This window comes from Balaenoptera borealis, assembly GCF_965194805.1.
Source record: "Balaenoptera borealis genome assembly, chromosome: 1".
NCBI classification, from domain to species: domain Eukaryota; kingdom Metazoa; phylum Chordata; class Mammalia; order Artiodactyla; family Balaenopteridae; genus Balaenoptera; species Balaenoptera borealis.
Genome location: NC_138860.1, coordinates 6,048,947 through 6,074,430, shown reverse-complemented (window position 1 = coordinate 6,074,430; position 25,484 = coordinate 6,048,947). Strand labels below are relative to the sequence as shown.

General features: G+C 36.8%; 1 protein-coding gene and 1 long non-coding RNA gene across 9 annotated transcripts in view; one reads left to right on the top strand and one right to left on the bottom strand.

Moving 5' to 3' along the window:
• The window catches only part of KCNT2 (potassium sodium-activated channel subfamily T member 2), a 376,144-nt gene extending 366,157 nt beyond the window's left edge, over positions 1-9,987 (bottom strand). For 6 of the 8 annotated variants that reach the window (XM_082394255.1, XM_082394261.1, XM_082394256.1 and 3 more), the window contains exon 1: positions 9,381-9,987. In XM_082394255.1, the coding sequence (XP_082250381.1) occupies positions 9,381-9,475 (95 nt within the window). In that variant the 5' untranslated portion in view covers positions 9,476-9,987. The remainder of the gene's footprint in view (positions 1-9,380) is intronic. The other 2 variants (XM_082394258.1, XM_082394260.1) reach the window with 2 other exon arrangements.
• A 172-nt stretch (positions 9,988-10,159) lies between these two features.
• LOC309630663 lies at positions 10,160-17,880 on the top strand. The gene is made up of 3 exons (XR_014245870.1): positions 10,160-10,246; positions 11,148-11,207; positions 14,961-17,880. It is a non-coding gene; the product is annotated as an uncharacterized lncRNA (long non-coding RNA).
• Positions 17,881-25,484: the final 7,604 nt, after the last annotated feature.

Here is a 25,484-nt window from a genome sequence, read left to right as displayed (position 1 = left end):
ATGTAACTGGGAACAAGTCATGAATTTCTGTACCTCAGGACAGTCATCTGCAGGAAGGGGAGGATACCAGATTCCTCAGAGCTGGTGTGAAGATTCAATGAAATAATACACGGGACATGCTTAGAACAATGTGTGGCGTTCTATACCTTCATCAGTATCATCACCTATTTTCACTTCATCTTCTGTATTTTCAGGAAAGAGGTGGAATAGCACAGGAACTCTTGTGGAGAGATAGGCAAGAAATAGAAACATCACACAAAAGCTTCCATCTGCAATTTGCCAGTGTCATCATCCCATGGTGTGGTCGTGACTAAAGTCATTGCCATCACTCCTGACTGGAACTTGTGCAGCTTACTAATCACCAGATCCGATTCCTAGGGGATGGAGTGGTATTTCAATTTTTGACAGACCTGACACAGCAGGCTGTCCATTATTAAACCACACATCTGGTCCCTCTTGTTAATAACTGGTTGTTTGCAAAATGTGGACAATCTGCAAGTCTTCCCACAGGGAGTTAAATGAGGTTGAAATGTGTTAATCCACTTTTATCCCTATTCACACAGTGATTTACAAGATGGGTTAAGTGTGCGCCCATAATAATTCATCATTCTGTTTCTGTGCAAGGTCCACTGCAAGACAGCCAAGAACAAGCTGTCCTTTAGTCCTTAGATTCACCGGTTTTTGGCTTTGTGCGCAAAGTCCATTTCTTGCACATACATAGTGTGAAAAGTAGAAATAATACAACTCTGAGTTTAAGAAAGGCGCACACATGGGCTTCCCTGGTGGCGCAGTGGTTGAGAATCTGCCTGCAAATGCAGGCGACACGGGTTCGAGCCCTGGTCTGGGAAGATCCCACATGCCGCGGAGCAACTCGGCCCGTGAGCCACAACTACTGAGCCTGCGCGTCTGGAGCCTGTGCTCCGCAACAAGAGAGGCCGCGATAGTGAGAGGCCCGCGCACCGCGATGAAGAGTGGCCCCCGCTTGCCGCAACTAGAGAAAGCCCTCGCACAGAAACGAAGACCCAACACAGCCATAAATAAATAAATAAACATTAAAAAAAAAAAAAAAAAAAGAAAGGCGCACACAGAGGGAAATGATTCTCACTCTTTAAAGCCGTGGCGTAATTGCAGTAGTGCTGAGAGGACTAAAGCACAGTCCAAAGAGAGGCCCAGTTAAGAGTCTGAACAGGAAAGGGGTCCAAGAGTTGAGACTTGCTGCCAGGCAACAGTGCCCTACAGACCAGCCAAGCTTGGCAGCCTGGGTTTCTGTTTCTACTTCCCTTCACTGCTTCTATTTGTCAAAAAAAGACAAAAATAAATATGATCAATCCAAGACAAAATCGGGGAGAGAAATCTCACTGTCCCCGGTCTCCCTTTTCCATGGATCCTCTTCTCAGAATCCGCAGGAGTATTTCCCCCCTACTCCTTTCAGGTGACTAGGACTTTCCAGCCTCTACCGAATCCCTTTCCCAACTCCAAACCCATCCCCACTTCCCAGCCAAAGAGGACAGGTAAATCTAATACCACTGGAGCACTCAATTAGTTTACATAAATGATTTACTTTTCCGAGTATGTGCAGTGGTTCTTCCTTCCCTTGAAATTATACTACATCTCAGATTCTCCTTAAGAGAATCTAGTTCTGGTTATTGAGAAATCAAGGTCAGATATTTTGAATTCACTCTTCTGCTTCCAGATGATCAGATATGAAGGACCCAATGCCATTCTTACAGCGCTTTCTTGCCTTCACAATGCCTGGGTTTTTATTTATCTTCTGCAAGCACGTATATGGTCACTCTTGCACATGAGAGATATGCACTCAAATATCACAGTGGCTCAGGGCCATGCAATACCCAGACACTGTGACAAATTACGAGGCCAAACATACACGAACAAAGATTTGGGTTGGAGCGATGGTTGGGAATACAAGGTAACCTCAGCTCCTAAGGAACCATAGCCTATGCTCTGTAATACATGAGTGTATAACAAAACAACAGTGACATAATACAGAATATTAGAAAAGTTATCAATATTAATGATTGTTTTAGGCGAAAGAAAACTAATAATGTGATTTGGCTGGCAAAGTAAAGCTCATGATTGCAAAATGTGGCAAATTTAGTGCTCGCTTCGGCAGCACATATACTAAAATGTGGCAAATTTCTTCGTTTCTACGTTAATTAGAATCGAAGTACAATAATCATTATAAATGTGTATTAGGTACAAATATTTAATATGGATTATATTAAATGTTTGACAGATTAACAATGTTCTATATTTTATTGAATTGCAAGGGTAAAATATCTATGCTCAGTCTTTATAATTTGTTCATAAAGTTTGGTCATTTGCTTACAACTTTAAAAACCTTACATACCACCACCATGACCACCAGAAAGAAGTTTCTGGCTCAGCTTATCTTTATCCACTCTACTTGGGCGGTACACTCAGTATGAAAGGGGACTCCAAGTCCCCGCCCACCACCCACTTCACTCACATCCTAGCTTTTACAACTCCACAGAGCCAGTTTGAGTTTGTACTGAGGTTGAGATCTTCTCAGTGCTACAGATGCACCTTTTTCTTTTTACTCTGTTCTCCAAGTAGTTTTCTCTTAAATTGCAACTTGATTGCTGTCTGATGACTAAGATACTTGTGAAAAAAAAAAAAAAAATGACCTATTAAAAAAAAATCCCATATCCAGTCAAAAATTGTCAAAGAGTAAAAGTAATTGTCCTTCTGGATTATTACCTACTGTTTTGATTACTTTTACAGAGAAATTTTAAATTAGCAACTTAAGACTCAGGAAAAGCATTAGTTTAAAGACATCTTGATTGAAGGTATTAAATATAGCTCAGAAAAGGCCACCCTTATTAAATTTCAAACTATAAATATACAAAGCTACTGGTTAAATTTCACTGTAAAAAGTATTTCTGTTTCATTTTCTAAAGGCAACTTAGACAAGCATGGCACATAAGTAAGACAACATTGGCAATACATAAGTACACTAATAAAAATAGATGAACCATCAAGGACAAAATGATATATAAACATATAAATGATAAACAAGAGCATGATATTTTTTGCTTTTTGGGGGGGGGGGGGTATAGTTGTTTTACAATGTTGTGTTAGTTTCTACTGCCCAGCGAAGTGAAGTAGAGTTCCCTGTGTTATACAGCAGGTTCTCATTACTTATCTATTTTATACATATTAGTGCATATATGTATAATCTCCCAATTCATCCCCCTCTCTTTCCCCCCTTGGTGCCCATACGTTTGCTCTCTACATCTGTGTCTCTATTTCTGCCTTGCAAACCGGTTCATCTGTACCATTTTGCTAGATTCCACATATATGGGTTAATATACGATATTTGTTTTTCTCTTTCTGACTTACTTCACTTTGTATGACAGTCTCTAGGTCCACCCACATCTCTACAAGAGCATGATTTGAAAAAGCCAATAAAAGTATCACATTCACTATTAACCTAGCTACAGGTACACGTGATGACTAAAGATAGTGTTAATTTTTATTTTGTACCAATAATGAAGACCAAAATAAGCTTTCATTTGTACTACTTCTCTTACTACCTTTCAAATCTATTTTTGCAGAAGTTGAGTTACATTACTAACAGAGAAGGAAAAAAGTATGTTAATTCTGATAAAACAATAAGTTAGCTGAAATCATTTTCTTGGTCATCCATCTGGATTTATGTCTTTCTACCCATCCTCAAGACTAACTTGAAGCTGCAGTGGAGAAGCTGTTTAGTAGAAAGTTTAATCTCCTTAAAATGGCACATACCTCATGTGGAAAATGAAATTGCTACATTCCAACTTCCTTCACCCAAGATTTATTATACATAGAGGTATCTTGAGAAAAGTGTAATACTCACAGAAGAGGTATTACAAATAAGTAACCATATACAAAAAGTGGATATATAAGAGTGGTTAAATGGAATCAAACTTTAAATTCCAATAAATTTGAAAAGCCATATTTCAATTTTATTAATAAGAGTAGGTAAAAAGAAAAATCATATGTTTTTATATAAAATATGAATGTCTGACTTATTGGTAACTATTGAAAAATAATAATTATTACACTACATTTTTCTCTGCATTTTATATATTTTATATATATATATGTAAAGTCAATTTTTGCACCATTACCTACTTCAGTAGTAGGTAATTTTTTATTGCCTTATTCAAGGAGATTTCTCTTAATATAATAGTGCTAAAAGACAACAAATAGTCTGGGTTTTCTGATAATAAATGCTTAAATCATTTTTATAGATATTGCATATGCATGGTTGGTTCCACTATATAATTAAACAGTAAAAATAACATTTCATTCTTTTTAATAACACTTAAAATATTTTAAAAGTATATTTACTGACCTGAACATAAAAACTTAGAATAAGAACTTTATATTAAATGGCTACTTTTAAAAATAATATATAATTTAATAAGAAAGATAAAATTGGTAACACATAAATGTGCCAGATGCCAATCCAAAACCCATTTTCCCAATTCAATTTGATTATATAAAGTCATATTGCATATTTTCATTGTATGATATCTAAACTTACACATACTCCAGAAGCTATCCAACATTCTCCCCATTTTATAAATACTTCTTAAACTATTAATCGATTGAACTGTACCCTTTGTTCAATTTCTTTTATGTTTTCAATTACTACAATGCATTAGGTGACTTGCTTGCATTACTTTTAAATTCCACCTACAAAATATGAAAGATATACTTAAAATTACTGGAGTTGCAACACCTGACCAAATATCTGAAAACTAGAATAATGTTAATTAAATAAATGGCCTACTCCCATATGACTGCAACTGAGAATTGTCCATTAACAGTAATTTATCCACAGCTGTGATAATTTATCCACATCAAGTGCATTGTGTTCCAAACTTTAAAATTACTGAGTCATGATGAAGGATGAGAAGGGCTTGTCCTAACTGCCTAAAGGCATTTAAAACCTGAAATTTACCAATCTTTATTTTTTATATTTATCTTTAATATTATTTAATTAATTCTTATTAAAGAATAAGAATTAATTAATATTCTTTAAAGAATTCTTTAATATTCTTTAATATTTAATTCTTTAATATTTATCTTTAATATTCAATCTTTAATATTCTCTTAACTGTAAGAGAATATTCTAAATTTTTATTGCTTTATGAATCTTAGCAACATTAAAATAGAAAAAAAAAGTATTTTAACACTACAACAATTTTACATATTACAGAATGGCTCCCATATAAGATCAGTTAAATTCTGTCTCTACTCATATTGGTTTCAATCATAGAGTAACTTTGATGATATTAAGTATTCTAAATGTTAAATTCAAAGTATATTAAGATTTTGAGCCATCTCTAATATAGTGATTTTAGCTACTGTATTTTCAAGCCAACACTGAATATCCTATCTACAAATGCTGGATGCTCTTCTTGACAGTCTTAAAACAGAAATTCTGCAAGGATATCATCATAACATAAGCAATACTTTCAACATTCTGGGGGAAAATTCACCTCTAATTATATCTGTGAACACCTCCTGATCAAGCCCTGTTTCATATTCTTTCTTATATTCTTCCCAAAGCCTAACTTAATGAGGCTCTCAGATGTAGCATGTATTCAAACATTAGCTGATTGGATAAATGACCATTAAAGAAATATTATACAAACCATTTACATTAGATTTTTGTGTTCAGGATGCCAAAAAAGTAAACACGCATTATATATACAACAGACATCCCTAAGGCATAAGCAGTGTTGTCATTTAGCAACTCTCAAACTTATTCATGGCCTCCCAGAACTAATGTTATTCCTGTGCTAAATTATCTTCACTGCTCTAACTCTTTTCCCTTCCGTGCTACTTAGAACAGGATATCAAAATGCCAATAAGGGAGAGGTAATTATGTAAGGATGCACTGGCCTATACGTTACATAGTCATTCCATATATTTCACATAGAATACAGATCTATCACATATACATTATACGTATACATACTTATTGCATGTATTTTAAGTGTGTGTCTGTTTCCCTACCAAAAGGTGGTACAACGTAAACGTAAGTGAACTATCCAAGGCTAGTTCACAGACAGTCTACGGTGTGGAGTACACACTTCCTGTATCCTGATAGACCCACCAATATTCCCTCTGTAACAATACCCCTTCACACATCAGTGATATGCCTCACTCATTTTCACATGCCAGTTCACCATATCCTACTAAGAATGAATTTAAAATTCTTAAAATGAAGGGCAGGGTAGAAAGTGTCTACTTTCCTATCATCTAATTCCCCCGTCATTTCTAGGATGTGACTCTAGATGGGGAAGGTATCCAGCCTGATCCAGATTCCCCCGGAAGAAGACCTTGAGATAAGGATCGAAGCCTAAATAGCATATTTGGGAAATGATACAGAAAATACCAGTTACAGAGAGGGGGAAGGAAGCCAATAAACTCGCAATACCAAGCCAGTTACCACCGTGAGCCAACTAGAGCTGAGTCCCATTGGACACAGTGTAGAGAACATGCTCCAGAATGGTCCCAACCAAGGAACTAGGAGGCTAAGGTATTTGTCTAACAAATCCGTATTTACTCAGTGGCACTTCTGCCTTGCTCTCCAAGAGGCCCTGGTGTGCACCTGAGGCCAGGAGAAAACAAACAAACAAAAAACCTCAGACAGGCAGAGGGTGTTCATAGAAAATATCCAGAAAACATGGGCAGAGCACTAAATGCATCTGTTGTTAGAAACTGTCTACTTACTCCTGTATGAAAGACTGCTTCCTCCTCGACTCTGCAGGAATTGAGTCCACAATATAACTGAGTAGAATAAGATTGCTATTCAGACTTAATCGCAAAGAGGAATTTGTGACAATACTAAAGACAAAAGAGATGATTTTACTTATTGCATATTAATTTAAGTTTCTGAAGAAAATTTTAAAAGTTGCAAACTTCGAGTCGTAGGTGAAGAAGGGAACTAACATTAAGAGCACCTCACCTATGCTAGATGCTGTAAAATTATTCTTATAAATTCAAATTTAATTAAGTGGAGGGAACTTCGCAGCTTCTTGAGTAATTTCAGTCACAAAGTCATCTTTACACTTGTAAGATATATCACCAACACAAGTATTTAATTTCCCAGAAACTGAGTTTCCTAGTCCTTAAAATAATTACTTACAATTCAGGGACTATGTGAGGATCGACTGAGATAACACATATCATAAGTTAACATATACATGTGTTTATATATATATATATGTTACCCACACACATACATATAAGCATATAACATATAGCATAGTTAACATATAGCACTAGCCAAGTACTTAGTACCAACTAAGTGTTAGTTTTACAGAAATATCTTACAGAAATAAGATTACTGAATTTCATAATGGCGGAATGACTTGCCCAAGGCCACTCAGGTAGTGAAGAAGTAAGTATAGGATTGAAACCTGGGTCCCTATTAATCAAAGGCTCTTGTCTTCGAAGATGGACAACTAATAGAACCAAAACTAAGTTTTCACGGAGCCACAAAATTACCCTTAAAGTGAACCCACGTTTGGTTCAGTAACAATACCTCATTTTAACAGTACGTATGGCCTAATTTTAAAGTTAAAGTTGGTCTAGCATAAACTTTCATTATAGTACGTATTTTAAAGAAACGTGCAAAACTTTTTTTAACATAGCAACGCCTCATTTAGGAAGCAGTCAACTAACCAAAATTCTTAATTCCTGAAAAATAACTGCAGCACCCCTAGAAAAATGAAGGCAACCACATGAACAATTAGTATCTTGGATACGATACTAAAAAAACAAACAAACAGTGCTACCACCACCAAGTCCAAAATGTGTACTCCATGGGCTCAGCCCAACTCAGACTTTTACAGTGAGGATTTCTACTCTACATGATGATCCTGACCTCCTGAAGTAACAAATACAGATCCAATTACTATGAACACCTCACTGTACTTGATGAGCCATTGAGCTAAGTTAATATAGTTTATCTAAATGTCAGTTAGCATTGAAATTTGTTTAAATATTCTTTTCTTCATCTTCAGTCAACCAGAACACCTTACGTTCCAAGCATACTCGTAAATTGGTATTTGTTCTTTAATTTTTTACCAATATATATGTTTTTGCCTAAAAAGAAGAGATTGAACTGAAATATTATCCTCTACAAAACATCCCTACCCCTTTAAATTACTAACATGAGACCAAAGAAGAAGTCCACAATTGGCACTCAAGATAAAATCCCCTGTGTGTAGGGTAGGGGTTGGTATTGAGAGCTGAGATGGGAAGGAAAAGAAGGAAGGTATTTCCCAGTGGTTGAACAAGGAGATTCTGAATGGGACCAATAATGGATCTTTTATGCAATTAAAATAGAACATCAATGCCAAACTGAACTTTAAGGAAACATTTCAATTGAGTTGAAAGACTACTTGGTATACACATATTATTTTAAAACAAGGAAATGTGGCATGTGATACCTAAATGACTATTCTGGAAAATACTAAATTCAATGAAACATAAAATGTGCTTTTTAAATAATAAGACATAGCAAAAGGAATTCCAGAAGTTTAACTAGGCAAAACAGTGATGCTAGAGATAAAACACATGAGCAATATTTTGCTAATAATAAATATTTTAGTTTTGAGACTTAGTTTTAATTTTGTGGCATATACACTATTTAGGTTAAGTACATTATTTATGAAAAGGTTGGATCATACTATACAAACACCATTATTAATAATACTCACAGTTACCCGTTCAAAGTGAGTATTTTCCATTGCCAACGCTGCCATTTTCACTAACTACCTGTTACATATTTAAACCAATTGTCTACCTGCGTCTTCAAATGTTTAAAAAGCATAAAATTCCCAGTGGCAGGTGTCTTGACACCTAATCAAGACAAGACTGACACGGAGTAAGTAAACAGGTGGGTGCAGGTGATTTTAAGTTTATAATGTGTTTTTTCAATCAACTTGGATGCATTTTCGAATTTGGTTAACAACACCTAAGGAAAAAAAAAATGAAAATTGACTGGCACTGATATTGCGTGCCATTTGGATGTAATTGTACCTCTCACGCCAGCCTCATACACACCCTAAGAAAGCACAGATAGACAAAAGAATAAGCACAAATAAATGCAACAAATGCACTGCAGGGATCAGAAAGTGAAAAGGCAAAGAGTTCCTTGCCTACAGCAATTGCTCTAGAGAGTCAAAATGGAGAGACACGTCAAAGAGTCCCTTTTCCTCCCTCCCCCAGCCTCTGGCTCCTTTCCCTCCTCTCCCTCCTTTTCCCCTTCCAGCCTCCCCATCCCTCCCTTTCCCAGCTGTATCTACGGAACCACACTGCAGCACACCACTCACCTGTCGTCGTTCTGCCATCCTTGGTCCCCTAGCAGCAAATCCCGAAACCTGTACCTGGGAGGCAGAGGGGGCACTTCGCTCTCCAAATCAACCATCCTTCCTCAAAGAGTGGGAAACGTAAAACAACGAATGGAGGCGAGGAGGACGAGAGAAAGAAAATATTGCGGAGTAGAGGGCGAGGACTAACGAAATGCGGGAGATGGGCTGGAGCAGGGGAAGGGGCCTGGGATGGGGGAGGGGGGGTCTGCTCCCAGCCGGAAGCTGAGGCTGAAAGGGGCCGGCTCCTCTCTCCTGAGGGTGTGATGGGGATGATGCAAACCCAGCCCAAGAGCAAAAGTCTGGCTCTGACAAGAACCAACGCTGCCAAGGAACCGCCCCCAGGATCGGCGCCGCCTCTGGTCCCCAGGACTCGGGGGAGGCGGGAATGCAAAAGTTACTTCGCCCGAAAGAAAAAAGAGAAAAAACGCGCGGTGCCTAGAAAGAGGGGAGAGGGGTGGGCGTGCGCTCGGCGTTAGGGTGAAGCACTTTCCCGCACGGCGGGCGGCGAGAGGCTCCTCCGAGGACAGCTCCGGGCAGCAGGTCCCCTCGGGCGGACGCCCCGCACGGCCGCGCAGGCGCCGGGGGTCCCGGGGTTGGAGTCCCCGCGTGGCGGACGGGCTCTCCCCGTGGGCGGGGCCGCCGCGGAGGCCCCGCCAATGAGACGCCCCTCGTTAGCATAACGGTGACGGCCGTGCCTGGGGAAGACCAATGGGGGCGAGCCTAATTAGCGGGTTCCAGGGCTCCAACCCCCTCTCCGGAGGAGGGGGACGCACGCGTGGAGTGTCCCCAGGTCCCCCAGCTCCTTCTCCTTGGCCGTCTCCAGCCAGGTAGGCGGGGTAGAAATGGCACGTTCCGGGAGAGGGAATCCCCGCTCCCAGCCCCAGGAAAGTCCTAGTCTTTTTTCTCACTGGCTGAAAGCAAGGGAGGTGTTTCCCTGATCCTGGAAAAGAATGAAGGGCCACTTTAGGCCGCTGCAGAGAAACGATTAATGCATGGAGGATGACATACTAGGAAATGAGGGCTGCTGCTACCCGTGGTGCTGTGGGCTTCCAAGTGGCCTGCACCTTGCTAGGTGTGCTCCTGTTAGTGGCCCACGCGGTCAGAGGAAGGGTGAACCCGAGGGTCCACAGCCTGTTTTTCAGTATGGACCGCAGCTTATGGGAACCTGCTGTGTATAAAAGCCCTAGTCCTATTTGCCTATACTGTTTTTCCACCAAGAACCGATTCCATCAGGGTACGTACAGACACCAAATATTTCCCCTCTGAGAGACTCGGGCCTGAGGATACAAGACTGTATCACGGCCCGTGCCCTCAGGAATCTCATCGTTTGCTTGCAGGAACAAGCTTATAAATGAAGTGATACAATATGAGACACAGTAATCAAGCAACATATAAAGAGTTTTGGAAATACCTGTGAGATAACACACTTTTTCATGCAGGGAAGGGTCAAGACATAGAAAGTGAACTAAGTCTTCTATGCTAGTTTGCAACTTACTCAAGGGAAGGGAAGAAAGCAATGGAGTGAGGAAAGAGAAGCCTATGAGTAGAGGCAAAGGGATATTTTTACAGAACGTTATTAATTCAAGAAGAAATCAGCGAAAAGGTAATAGCAGATAAAATAGAACGAGTACCTACCTAAATCTGAAGAAAAAGTGGAAATAGATGTCTCTGTCGTCCAGATCCAACCCATTCTTCCAGACCCATCTCAAATGACATCTCCTCTATTAGATTTCCTGATGCGTCCAGCTGGTTAAAATGCCTTCTTCCTTTGAACCCTTCATACCCTCTGTGAGTATTTTGCTTGTAGTGCTTATTATATTATGGCCTGCTGTACATTTTTCTACATCTTATCCCCCTTCCTGTGGCTTATCTCTCTAGCACACTGCATTCAAAATGAGTAAAATCTTAACAATGTTCAGATTTATTAAAAGCTTTTAAAGATAGTAAATTAATCTTTTTTCACATTTGCTTTAGCTCCAAAGTTGTGTATTTATTTATGTTTTTTTGCATGAACTTTTGTCATCCCTTTGCCAAATGAGAAAGTTATATCACTACATTGTTAGTTGGGGGGAGATGGGGCGGGAAGAGAGAGAGAGAATATCTGTTTTATATTTTGGACCTTATCATCTGCTATTAAGATAGCTCTGTGAAGTTTACTTTTTTTTTTAACATTCCAGGCTAATATTTATATTTTTATTTGTATTATTATAGTCTGCCTTTATATATTTGGCAGAAATCTGAAATATTTATGTATCAGTAACAGACTCAGAAGCAAGACACTAAAAACAGGAAAAAAATAGCTGTTGAGTGTTAGACTTCTGCAGTGCTAGAGATTAGAGAGTAAAGCAAAAGCATTTGACTTAAAAGAAAGCTGTGCTATGCAGCAGCTTCCCACTAGCTATTTTACATTCGGTAGTGTATATATGTCGATGCTACTCACACTTTGCCCCAGCCTCCCCCTCCCCCTATGTCCTCAAGTCCATTTTCTATGTCTACCTCTTTATTCCTGTCCTGCCCCTAGGTTCATCAGTACCATTTTTTTTTTTTTTAAGATTCCATATATATGTGTTAGCATACGGTATTTGTTTTTCTCTTTCTGACTGACTTCACTCTGTATGACAGACTCTAGGTCCGTCCACCTCACTACAAATAACTCAATTTCATTTCTTTTTATGGCTGAGTAATATTCCATTGTATATATGTGCCACATCTTTATCCATTCATCTGTCGATGGACACTTAGGTTGCTTCCATGTCCTGGCTATTGTAAATAGTGCTGCAATGAACATTGGGGTACATGACTCTTTTTGAATTAAGGTTTTCTCAGGGTATATGCCGCTAGCGCAGTATTGTGAAGCAGTTATACTCCAATAAAGATATATTTTTTTAAAAAAAAGAAAAGAAAGCTGTGCACCTTACTTTGGTGTCACCTTTATGGCAGTCTTAATTATTTGGCTTCCAAGTGCCCAGAAAACATTTTAAGAGGGAGCAGGTACCTCAGAAAGAAAGAAAAAAAAATAGAATAAGTAAAAACTTGCTCAACTAGTAGTGTCATAGCCCAGCTGTTAAGGATACAAAGGGTACAAAGGACCCTACTGTGTCAAAGCAGGTGGAGACCACTATGTGCCTTAAAATTGTCACAGTGAAGAATCTTATCTTTCTAAGTTTAAGAAAATTAAAAGAATAATGCAATCTAACAAATACTATCCTGACATTCTTAAAATATAGCAATATTTGGACAGTGAAACTTAAATTTATAATTGGAAGATCCTTTGCTCTCCATTCTATTTTTTTGTCAGTTTTCTGAAGGCAGACTTTTCATATTTTGTCATTAATTTTGACTTTTAGCTCTCCCACCTGTCTTTCTATACTTTTTCCTCTTTTTTGTCATGTCGTGTCATGTCATTTCCTGCTGTTAAAATATATTTTCCTCTTTCACTCTTTTTATCTTGGTTTCCTTTTTTCATTGTGCTCTTTTAATGTCCTATTTCATAGACTCTTTTTCTCTGTGTGTGTGTGTGTGAAAGCTTTCATCCTACTATAACATGAGATTAGATTTTTAGAAACATTTTTAAACTTGGTTCTGTACATTACAATTTTGCACCTTACTCACTGGTGTTCTTAAGCACCCTAACCAACATCTGGTGTAGATTAGAGCAATAGACTAATTTGGTCCCATACTACTAAGAGAGTACTCACCAAAAATCTTCTGAATTACAATGGTGATGGAGTAGAGCATGTTAAGAATGAGAATTAGGGAGAAGATTCATTTCCTAGTTTAAGAATTTTTCTTTCCAGAAAACACATTTGAGAATATCTTCTAATTTCTTCCTTTTCTGTAAAAGAAAAAAAATTGTTTTTTTAAATCTTTGATTTCCAGTACACTGATTGATTATATTAATATTTAAATATAAAAAGAAATGAGAGTCATTCCCATGAGTGAAGAATGATTTTACTTACAAAAAAACAATTTCTTGATAATTATCTTGTGAATAATGAACATAGTTGAGAGTATAGAATATGATGGGGTTTTTTTACCCAAAAAATATGTGCATATTACCTATGTTATTTTTATGACAACATTTTCAAACTGTCAATGATTATGCCTACCTAGACCTGTAAAAGGTATTTGAAAATAGATTTTAAATAGAAAAAAATAACTTTCTATGTGTTAGACTACCTACTTCATAGATGCTTCATCTGTGTCGGCAGAAAAAGACAGGATAATCCACATCTACTCAGCATCATTAAGCTACATAGCAACATCTCAGTGTAACGGAGAGAGGTGTGTTCAATTAATGTTTTTAAACAAAGATTCATGGAGTAGTTACTATGAATTGAACCTCTCATAGTCTTAATGGGGGAGAGGAAGACCATCCAATAGTTACACTAGAATGTGGCGGGTCACACTAATTTGCACTGGCAGGCGTGTTGCTGAGGAGCACAGAGAGACATATTCTGGTTTTGGAAAATCAGGGAAGGCTTTCTGGAGGAACTCACATCTACACTGAAGAATGAAAAAAGTGAGTGAGTAAGAGAAGCATCAGCAAGTATACAGGTACAGATAATGGATATAAGAAAGCAATGGTAATTTGAGCTCAGGGTCTGTATTTAGACGGGGAGGGGGCAGAGAAGAGGGAGAAAAATTGGCAGGAAGATTAGCAGCCAGGAGCTGCCTTCATTTATCATCTGGAGGGGCCAGGCAGGCCATGCCAACAAGTTTGGGTTTCAACTTGTAGACAATGATGAATCTCTTGAGGATTTTTAAGTAAGTAAGTGACAAAGTCCAGTTTATGTTTGGAAAGACCACCGCGGTTAGCAGTGCAGATGATTGATTGGTGGGGAGGACAGGAAGGGAAGAAAGGAGACCATTTATGAGCCATACAGTATGTCAGGAGAGATATTCCAGTTGTCTGAAATGAGGCAGTGGTTACAATGCAGATGTAAAGGAGAGGACAGATTTGTAGGAAATTAGGAAGATGGTACTGGCAGGACTGGATAAGCGAGAGAGTATGAAATTTAATGGGGAGTGAAGAATCGATGATACTTTCTAGGCTTCTGGGATGAGTAAGCAGGTGAAGAGTTTACTGTTGGGTGAGATAGGAATATAGAAATAGGTTTGAGTGAGAAAATGAGTTCACTCTGAGCCATCTGCCAAAGGGAGAAGTCAAGAAGGTTTGAATCTGTGGGTCTGAATATAAGGAGCAAATTCTTATCCAGACAGAAAAAATCAGGAAGCATCATATAGAGGGATAAATGCACCTGACTTGAGGCACTGGGAGAGAAGAGTGGGGCAGACACTGAGCCTGTAAAGGTTCCCGGGATAGGGGATGGGCTGGAGAGGTGGGAGGGATGACAGAAGGGAATTCAGCTTCTAACCCCAGCGTAGAGACGGGTGTTTCTCTATTTTCTTAATTAGTTTTATTCTGTGACCCTTGATTCAAGCTAAAATAGATTCTATCTACAGGAAGAAAAATGTAACAAACCCTGCCCTATATTCTAAGCATGTCCAGCCACATGAGCAGAATAATTTTTATTTCAGCAGCACTGAAAAGAGGAAGCAGTAGAGAGAAAAGGAAAAGGCAGACTATCACAACTGATTCACCAATTCCACCTGAAAAGCACAGGTAAGTAGTTTAGAGGAAGGCCATCTGGAGATTTATGAAGATATTGTGGTAATTAACATGATTTACCCAACACTTCTAGTGGTTTTTGTCATTCTAAAATTAAAACTTGTCCGAGAGGCAAAATCTGTGTGTGTACTTTATGGTGTAAGCTTGTCAGGAGTTGTATTAATTTAATATATTAATATAATATTTTATTATGAATATATTAAGAGCAATGTCCTCTGTGAGCTTCCTCTTTGCTTCCTTCCCTTTTCTCAAAGCTCTCCCTCAATACACATCTTATTCAGCGTCACTCTTAACGATAACACACATCAACTCCCTTTACCTGCTTCTAAACTCTCTTCCTTTGACTGACTTTTTGGAGGAAGAACACAGAGCCAAAGGGGGAATTATTTGGTATCAAATGTGATTCAATACCTTCGAAGCATGTTATCCGACAATAATCCAGGAATCACACCCACATGAGTCTTCTACCTACAAAACAAATATATTTTCTGCAGGGAACAAAATCTCCAGCAGGTTTGGAAAACTCCAGTTCTCATCTTCGATCTACCCATCCTTATGTTGCTAAGGTCCCAAATCCAGCTCTCGGGTAGATCAGAAGAAGCACCCTGTTCCTGTTCGTTCCTCCACCTTCACCCTTGTCATCTCCAAACCTTCTAAAGCAAGTAATGGCAGCTACGACTTGGCCTTTTTCACAAGGGTTGTCAATTAGTGGGTGATCAACAACCGTCTAGTGAGTGAGTGAGAAGCTACATATGTGAATGGATTAGGTCGTATCCTTGTCATTCTTCAAGCATAAAAACGCACAAATGCTAAAAAACTTAATAGCTGCGGTGTAACTGTTTTGTGCCAGATATTATGTAGGAGATTCACAACAATTATGAAAACCAAATAATTTTGTCCAGTTTTGAAAGATAGGAAAACCTAGGCTCAGATAATATCACCCAGATAGAAGGTGCTAGGCCAAGATTCAAAACCTTGATTTTCTGACTCCAAAGTGCATGTTCTTCCCAATAGAGCTGAGAAAGTAGATTTATGGTCAATAACTAGTAGACATCTGTGTTTCCCGATTGGTCATCTAAATTAAAATAAAATTATAAAACTCCCCAGTCAAAGTCCTACAGATCCACCATCATTTACCTCCTTTTCCACCTGAGGGACTTCCCATCACTTGTTTGTTTTCCCTGAATTGCATTCCCCCTTCTTGCCACGGCTGCCTCTTAACTTCCTTGTCACGTCATCAGAGAAGACTCTTCTAATCATCCAACACAGAGATGCTCTTTGTGTTTGTGTTTCCCTAGTCCTCCACTCCCACTATGATCGATATAAGCTCTATGAGGGCAGGGGCCTTGTTGATCTTGTCAGCATGCAGAACAGTGCCTGGTATATAGTATGGACCCCAAAACAGAGTTTGTTCAATGATAGAAAGGAAAGTAAGGCGGAGTAAAGGAAGAGAAAATGATTCAATAATCTTGTTGAATAATTGCCTAGATTTTTCAATTCCAATATGGGAAAATTGCATTGCACATATAGATATTATTTTTCTGTGTGTGTGTACACATGCATGTGCATGTGCCATGCTTAACTAAGGCATGCCAATTTAAAAAGCGTTTTATCACAGCCTTATATTAAGTGTAATAAGTCCTCTCTCATGAGGGTGTGATTTGAGAAATAGAGTAATGCTTGCTTGCAAGAAAGAAAAAGTATATGGGGTATGATCTTTGCAATTAAAATGGTTTTACTTGTATCGAAACATTGTCATTAATTTTTTTATTGATTCCTCCTATTTAGAAATTTAATTTACAAGGAGGAAAACTTTTGGTGATTTCTGTATTATTTCTATAATATATTAACAACTTACGCCGTTACTGTATGTCCATTTCAGTGTTAAAAGTGACCCCAGACTCATTTGTTTAAAATTTATAATAATTTGACAATATTTTATATTAAGAGAATAGATATTCTTCTCATTTTGAAGATGATTAGATAGAGGAAATGGAAAGCTAAAATAAATCACTCAATACCCATTTCACTATAAATGACATGGAAGTCCAATTTTCCTGATTATTATGCAGTGTCCCCAGGCTATGAGCTAATAGTAGTAATTTTCATTGCAAATAACATGATGGTGTAAACACAGCACATAATAAAAAAATCAAAGAAATTAGAAAAATCTCACACTTTTTTTTCACAAATAATAGTGTTAGATACATTGAGGTTACTGGTGTTTATGAATACATAAGACTCTGGACACTCATGTATTTTCTTTAGCTATAGTGTTATGTTGTAAATATTACATTGCTTTCATATACCAAATTTTGATCTTATTTTCAGATAGCTCTCCACTTTAAGGTATTAAATAGTAGCTCTGCATCCATTGCCGTCTTGTACCATTTGAGTATACAAATTATAAAATGTGTATTTACTGTACATTTTTCTATTGTCATATAAAAATAAGAATGAAACAAAACTACAAATACTGATACTAATGACAAGATGTTGAATACTCGTACTAGGGATTGAGAAAAGAGAGGGAATCATTAGGCACGACCATTAGCAGCAACTGCCCAGCCTCAGTTGAGCCTTCTATATTCAGTCTTCAGGAAAAGGACAAAATTATAGAAAATTAGATATATCTTTGAAGAGGTTGCAGTTTAAAAGGTGATATATTATTAGTGATTTCACACTTGGTAGGTATCTGAAAAGCTATTATTTGAAAGTAGTGAGTCAGTATGTATCTCATTTTCAATGTAAATGCTACCTTTTTTACCCCTAGGTCACTCCAGCCCCAGGGGTACAAAAGTTGTATCCTATCTTTTACACACACACACACACACAAATAAAATCTTAGTAAATCCTTTCCTGCAGTTCCATCATTTAGGCTCTGAATTCCAGAAGTGGGCATAGTTTGGCATAAAACCTACCCTGGTCCCGTTGCCCACCAACCCATCCACCCAGCTACCTGAAAAGCAATATTCTTTGGTGATCAGGTGTACACGTTCTGAGTCTGGACTGCTTGGAGTTACACCCTGACACTGGCATTTATCAGTTGCTTGACCTTGGGCAACTTAACCACTGTGCTTCAGTTTCCCCATCTACGAAATGGAATAATTAGAGCACTTATTTTTTGAGGATCAAATGCATTAACACGTCTAAATATTTTAGAAGGGTGTTCACCACATACTATGCCATTATTATTACATGTGTTTTTCAAAATGTAGGCATCCGCATTTTTAGAAGTCTTTTCCTTAATATAAACTCGTCTTTGCTGTTTAGCAACTAATGAATTTAATTACGCGTTTCCAATTTCACACAACTGGTTGAACAGCTTTGATTACCTTTTAAGAGATAAACTAAAATATGTACCCTCAGAGCAATTGAAGCAACGTAAAAATATACTAAAATTAAAAAGAAAAAAATATCTGGCTGCTCAGTGATTCTTCTGAACTCCCATGGAAATAATAAATATGGATAATCAGAAAGTACCTTAAATATTCTCTAGTTAGAAGCCAGATCACGGAGGCTTTTAAAATTAAAACAAACATCTTGAATTATTTTCACATGCAAAGTAGAAAAAAATACGCACCATATTGAGTTCAGATGCAATAAGCTGTACATGTGCTACAGAGCTCCATGAGAAATGCAGTTTTTACACTGGCTTCACACAAACTTTACAGTTGCAGAAAATAAGGATATGGCAAAAAGCAATCTGGAAATGTCATAGCCAAATCAATAATTAGGAGGAAAGGTGACCACCTCCTACTCAAATATCAATATAAAATATATTGAAATACTGATTAGTGTGAAGAAATGCAATATATTTGAGAATATTATGATGAACATTTTTAACAAGGCATTCACCCAGATTTAGGAAACATGAATAAGAAACAACTTTAACTTGTCCTTTGCACTTCTATTTCTTTTTGTTTTGCCTCTAAGCCTATACACTCACTTGGATTTAAGCCCTGAGAAAATCACCACGTTGCATAGGGTAGTACAGAAAACCTGAATGCTATTATATGTTAATGACCTGACAGCCAAAGTGAGTTTTCAACTAATTTCTTGAAACATTAGTAGATAAATTTCCTAGGAGTTGACTACCAGATTCTCTAAGATCATGATTTCTCTGTGACTTACCTGTTTTACTCAGTCTTTCCAAAACAATTTATCCAGTTTAATTATACTAGAACATGGTTCAGATAGGACCAAGACTATAAAAGTAATAAATCAAATAGCTTTGTTTTGAAATTTCCCACCTTCTCATTTTCTTTCAATGCTTTTTTGCTTTGCTAAGGCTCAGCTCTCTGATCACAGATGAAAGACCGATTCCAAATTCCTAGGTGAAATTCAGTTGTTAGAAAGAGCAAACTAGAAGCTAGGTCTTTTATGCTAGAGTCATGTGAGAGCTAGTGAGTAGGAATGAATCAAATAGGAAAGAAAATAAAGTTGCCAAAATCGTAACTCAGTAGTAATAAAGAGACCATGTTAGAGATTCTGCAAAAGCTGAATTGGATTCTAAAGAAGATCCAAGTCAGTAGGTCAAGTCAAAAGTAAAATGAGGATGCTCAGTACAGAGGAAATATTCTAGGTACTAGGTCTAGTTAGATAGAGCAAGAGGAGTTATAGGAAGAGGGACATCAGAGAACATTAGGTGAATATGACATATCCAGATTAGCAGATTATTAATTCTCATGAAAGGAGATTTTGACACTTAGTCAAGGCTAAGGGCCAAAATAAGCTGGACTATCACTTAGGATGTTCTTGATTATTAGTAACAAAATACCTGATCTACTATGCCATAAAACATTAAAGAAGTGTATTATCTCATATATGGAAAAATCGAGAAGTAGAACATCTTTAGCCAAAGCTTGATGTGGTGACCTAATGGTACCACAGAAGACTTAGTTCCTCTGCATTTAATTGTCCTGCCTTCTATATTCCTTCCTGTGATTTCAAGATGCTTAAAGAAATTCAGAGGACTATTTCATTCACTTCCAACAGAAACAAGAGAACATCTCGAAACCTAGGATTCCAAGCAAAACTTGAAACTGCCAGAGTAAATATCCTGGTGTTTGGTTTTCCAGTCTGCAGCTAAAGAATAAAGAACACTGAAATAGCCTTGTCTTATGGTTTGTTCTTTCCTCCAGTCCTCTTCAAAACAAAACAGAAGAGGCTTCAGGGACTCTGCACATACTTAAAGTAGAAATGCAAATCCTTTCCCAAGATTATATTGCAATCAGGATATTTAAAGAGTACAGCCCAGCTAATTATATTGGACTTAAGTTTTGCTATACCAACATCCTGTTTTTGTACATAAAAGTCCTACTGTTCTCATTTGATCACAGTGGAATTCAACACACATTCTTACATAGCTGCATGATCCAAGTTGGGTCAAAGAGTATGGACAATGGGAAAGGGGAATCTTTCATGTATGGATATTGGGAGTGAGCAATTCTCTCTCTGCTGGGGTTTCTAAGAAGTTATGTGTGTCCTTCTTGTAAATAACTTGGAACTGACTGGACTTTTGCAGCAATACAAGATATTTTTTAAGCTTCTGGGGCTGGCCATAACTAAAGTAAGGATCATTCTTAGAATACTCAGTCATAGGAATCAATAAGCTCTCTTTTTTTCCTTAAGATGGTTTGAATTTCTATCATTTGCACCTGAAAAAAAAATCCTAACCAATAAATAAACTTATGTCACATATGACAATCTCCTCAATCCTGCTATGAATAATTACCAGTCCTTTTTTTGGTCCCATACCAGAATCATTTCCTAATAAAACTAAGTAGTACAACAACTTTACATTTTCTTTCTCAGCAAATTTCACTGCTGTTTGGATGGTAATTTTCACATCATTGGCATGGACTAACATTCCATATGCAAGTCCCAAATTTTACATTCTGCAGTAATCAAATATCCACCACAAAGCAGCAGACCACCTGATCCCACAGAAAAATGTAAAATTGCATGATAATAACAGACTTTAAGAGATGAGCAAATTAGAAAATATTTTTACTGACCGAAGTTTTACCCAATTTCAGAGAATTAAACATTGTTCCCTTCTGTAATTTTATCTATTTTATTCCGTAATGCCAACTGAAAGAACAACTAAATATAAAAAATAGGGACTGCTATATCTTCCATGGGAACAGGAAATAGTCACAGTGCAAATCACAACCTCCAAAAAGAAATTAAAGAAAAATATTATTGGGACCAAAATGGCAAAAGGTGACAAGAGCAAATGCAAACTCCTAGAGACACTTTACTTTAAATAGTGCAGAGGTCCTGCAAAGTAGAGAGAACAGCTCTAAAAGGATCAAAGATACCTGGAATGGAGGTGTGAGCAGAGTACAGGTGTCTAAAGCAAGCCTGAGAAGTGAGGGAAGGCTAAATAAGAAGATTCATACATACGTCATCTTTTCAGGAAGCAGACAAGAAGACAGAGCATACACCACAGTCATTGTGGTGACAGCTGATCAAAGTCCATGAAAATAAATGAATAATGGTGAGATATATCATAGACACCTGAAACATAGGGCTTTACTGTGAAAACTCAAGATTTTCTGCTTACCAGACATGGGAAAGGTAATAATGAGTGGAAACATTTACGAAGGAGACGACAAAACAGAGGTGATGAAGATGTGTCCTGAGCTTCCACTGCTTTAGTTTACACCTCTCAGCTTTAATATATTTCAGCAGATACTTCAACCAGATATATGTGCCCCATTCAAAATTAGTAAAAGTCAGAAAGAAATAAGCGTGGATGACATACTCATAGGTAAATAAAAATTAAACATGTAGGAAAAGAGCAATGTAAGAAGGGCAAGAAAACCATCAACAAAATGAAAAGGCAACCCATTGAATGGGAAGAACCTATTTGCAAATGATATGTCTGATAAAGGGTTAATATCCAAAGTATACAAAGAACTCATACAGCTCAATAGCAAAGAAAAACAATTTGATTAAAAAATGGGCAGAGGACCTGAATAGGCATTTTTTCAAAGAAGTCATACAGATGGCCAACAGGCACATGAAAAGATCTCAACATCACTAATCATCAGGGAAATGAAAATCACCTGGTCAAAGTTAATAGACCAATGACAGAATGGGAATCTGACATTTACAATACCTAAAACCAATGAGGGGTAACTTTAGAATATATTAGAAATATATGATACAAGAAATTTCTGCATATTTACAATGAAATGTATGATTTCTCATTAAAAACATAAAAAGGATATGAACAGGAATTTTGTAGGAAGGGAAAGGAAAAAAGCTAATAAGTATATGAAGTATAGAAAGAGATGTTTACACACATTAATAACTAGAGCAATGCAAATTAAAACCATAGTGAGATATGAGGATACAGGGAACTTCATGTGCTGTGTGGGAAGAGAGACAGGTATAGCCATTCTGGAGAGCAGGTAAAGTGACTTTGGACTAGAGAGTAAGACTGTCTCCACTGCTTCTGGACTTCAATTTTAAAAAATACATAATAAGCTTAAAGTAATGATTACATAGCAAAAAAAGCGCAAACCAATGTTTTTGAAAATATTGATTTTCAAAGATGGATAAGGAATTTTACAAAGATAATGTTCTATTTCTTAAGCAGGGGTAGGTTTGTTTCATAGTAATTCTTCATTATATGTTATAAATAACAATGCATACGTTTGGGATGTTGAATACAAATTTTAGGGGGGAATGGGAAAATCTGCATATCTTTGTATACCAGTATAGAAAAAAAAACTTGAGTAGTATAAAACTGTTAAATAAGTTACCTTAAAGTAACTTAAACAGTGCATTGTCACTACAAATCCACAGAAAATTACTAAAATGAAAAAGTCACACAACACTGAGAAGGATTTAGAGAAAGCAGAACTCTCATTTATTGCTGACAGAAATGGACATTGGTGCAACTACTTTAGACAACCCTTTGGCAGAATTGACTAAATCTGAACACATGTATATCCCACCATCTAACAGTTCCATTCCTAGGTATATCTTTTTATGGGAAATGTATAAAAATGCCCAAGGCAACACTATTTGTAATGGTCAAAAAAATACCCAAATGCCTATTAACAGCTGAATGGATAAATAAATTGTTGTTTAGTCACCAATTGAATATGATACAGCACTGAGAAAGAACAAAGTACAACTACCCAGAACAAGGAAAAGGAATCTCACAAACATAAAGTTGAGGGAAAGAAGCTACAAAAGAGTGCATAGTATATGATACCATTTATATAATGTACAAAAACACTAGTTTTAGAAGTCAGGATATGGAAGAGGGACTTCTAGAATGTTGGTGATTTTCTGTTTAACGATCTTGTGTCGGGTACAGTCATGATCCATGATCATTTATATATAATTCTTCAATAAGACATTTTATCAAGAAGACCTTGCTAAATAGGCTTATAATCACTAACAAGATTTTTTTAAGAAGCATCATTAAACATACGACAATGAGTCAAAACTCTACCATCCTTTCCACATAAGTACAGTCTTTGACACCTGAAGGTATGGAAATTTAGTCTTCTTTCAAACGGCTCACAAAATGTAGTTCAGATATGATTATTCAAACTATGCACGCCTCTTTTCATCTGATATGGCACTCTGTAAGCAAATGCTTTTATTAATAAAAAATAACTTCGTGTCATGTTCCATCTGTCTTTGTTTCTATGTGAAATTTCATTTACCAAAGAACTTCTTTGTTTTCCCTCCTTTAAAAAACAAGCAAAACTATTTTAGCTGTTAGAATAGTGGTTACTCCTTGGGGAAGGAATGGAGCATGAGGGGGCTGCTAGAATGCTGGTGTTGTACTGTTTTCTTATCTATATGCTGCTCACATTGGTGTATTCACATTTATAAACTTAGTTTGCATTATGTATATGATTTGCACATTTTCTGTATCTGTGTTATAATTTAATAAATATGTATATTTTCAGAAAAACAAGCTTAGGAGAGGAGATTGGTGGAGGATATAGAGGCTATTGACATTTTTCTCTGTCTCTGTGCTATATGAATGATTAAAATACCACATCTTATTTTGTAACTTAAAAGGTAAATAAAATTACACTTAAGTTAGTTAAAAAGTAAAAAGCATCCTATGGGCATCCTGGGGACAAATCATGCAAATGAGAAAATAAGAATAATATTAAAGTCTTGCACATAATCATATGTTTAAAATGAGTGAAATAATGTTTATGAAGTCCTTATGAAAAAGAAGTGCAATTCAAGACTTTTTTTAAGACTTTTTATATTCAGTCAAGTTGACATTTTAGTATAAAAGAAATAAATTCATGAATATGCAAGAAATCAAGGAATAGAGTCCAAATGCCTGTCTTTAAAATTTGATTATGAACTTCAAGGAAAAAAATCAAAATTAAGATCTCGATAACAGAGAAGCCACAGTTGGAAAATACCAGTGATTAAAAAAAGATACACTCAGATATAAAACTAAGATTTGCAGAAAATGGAAAAATTAGTTATGAAATTGAACATAAATGTTAGAACCACAGAATACATGTTAAACCGAAGACAACCAGGAAGTGATGAAAGGAGGGTGTTGGAGGTACACAGCAGAACTGACACAGTTTTTATATTAAAAACATGCCTGGAACATGACTTGGATGATAAAACGAGAGCTGAGGTGACTTGTGTGATCTCAAGGCAGAAGCTTTAAGAAATTGTATGCAATTTGCATCTCTTTCCCTCTGTCCTAGTGACTGGTAGTCCCACATGGCCTGGACCCTGGGGCTAGAACAACATGTACTGTCAATCTATGGGTTGCCCATTAAAAACAAGTAGCATGAATGAGAGATAATATAAACAAGTGTAAACTATTGTTACAGAAACATATTTATAAAACATAATATTCATTTAAATGTTTTGCACTTTGTATATTGTTTGTACAATTACAATATTTTGTATATGCTTGCATTTTGTGTGTTTGTATTTTTACATATAAAAACAAATAGAAATATCATCTTCAGCCATTGAGATTCTAGGATATCTATTGCTGCCACTTTATCTAGCTGCTGGGAGGGACACTTGGGGCTCTAAAATGTTCCAAGGCACAGTGCTGACTTCTGGAACCTGGCAGAAAAATAGGCCTTCAGTATTCCCACATATCAGGAAAATATTAGTTGACAATCAAAAATCATCAAACACACACAGATTCTTGCCTTCAAGAGTGAGAATGATCAAAAACAAAAACCAAAAGATTGACAATCACATGGACTTTAGATATTGAAATTATCAATCGAAGAATATAAAATGTATAAATGTGAATAACCCAAAATGCATGTGAAAGAGAAATAGAGGAAATAAAGAGAAGGCATAATGTATCTCTAATCTGAGTCTGAGAAAGGAAATATAAATATTTATTTAAAATATATTAAAATATATTATATTTATATAAATATAAAATATAT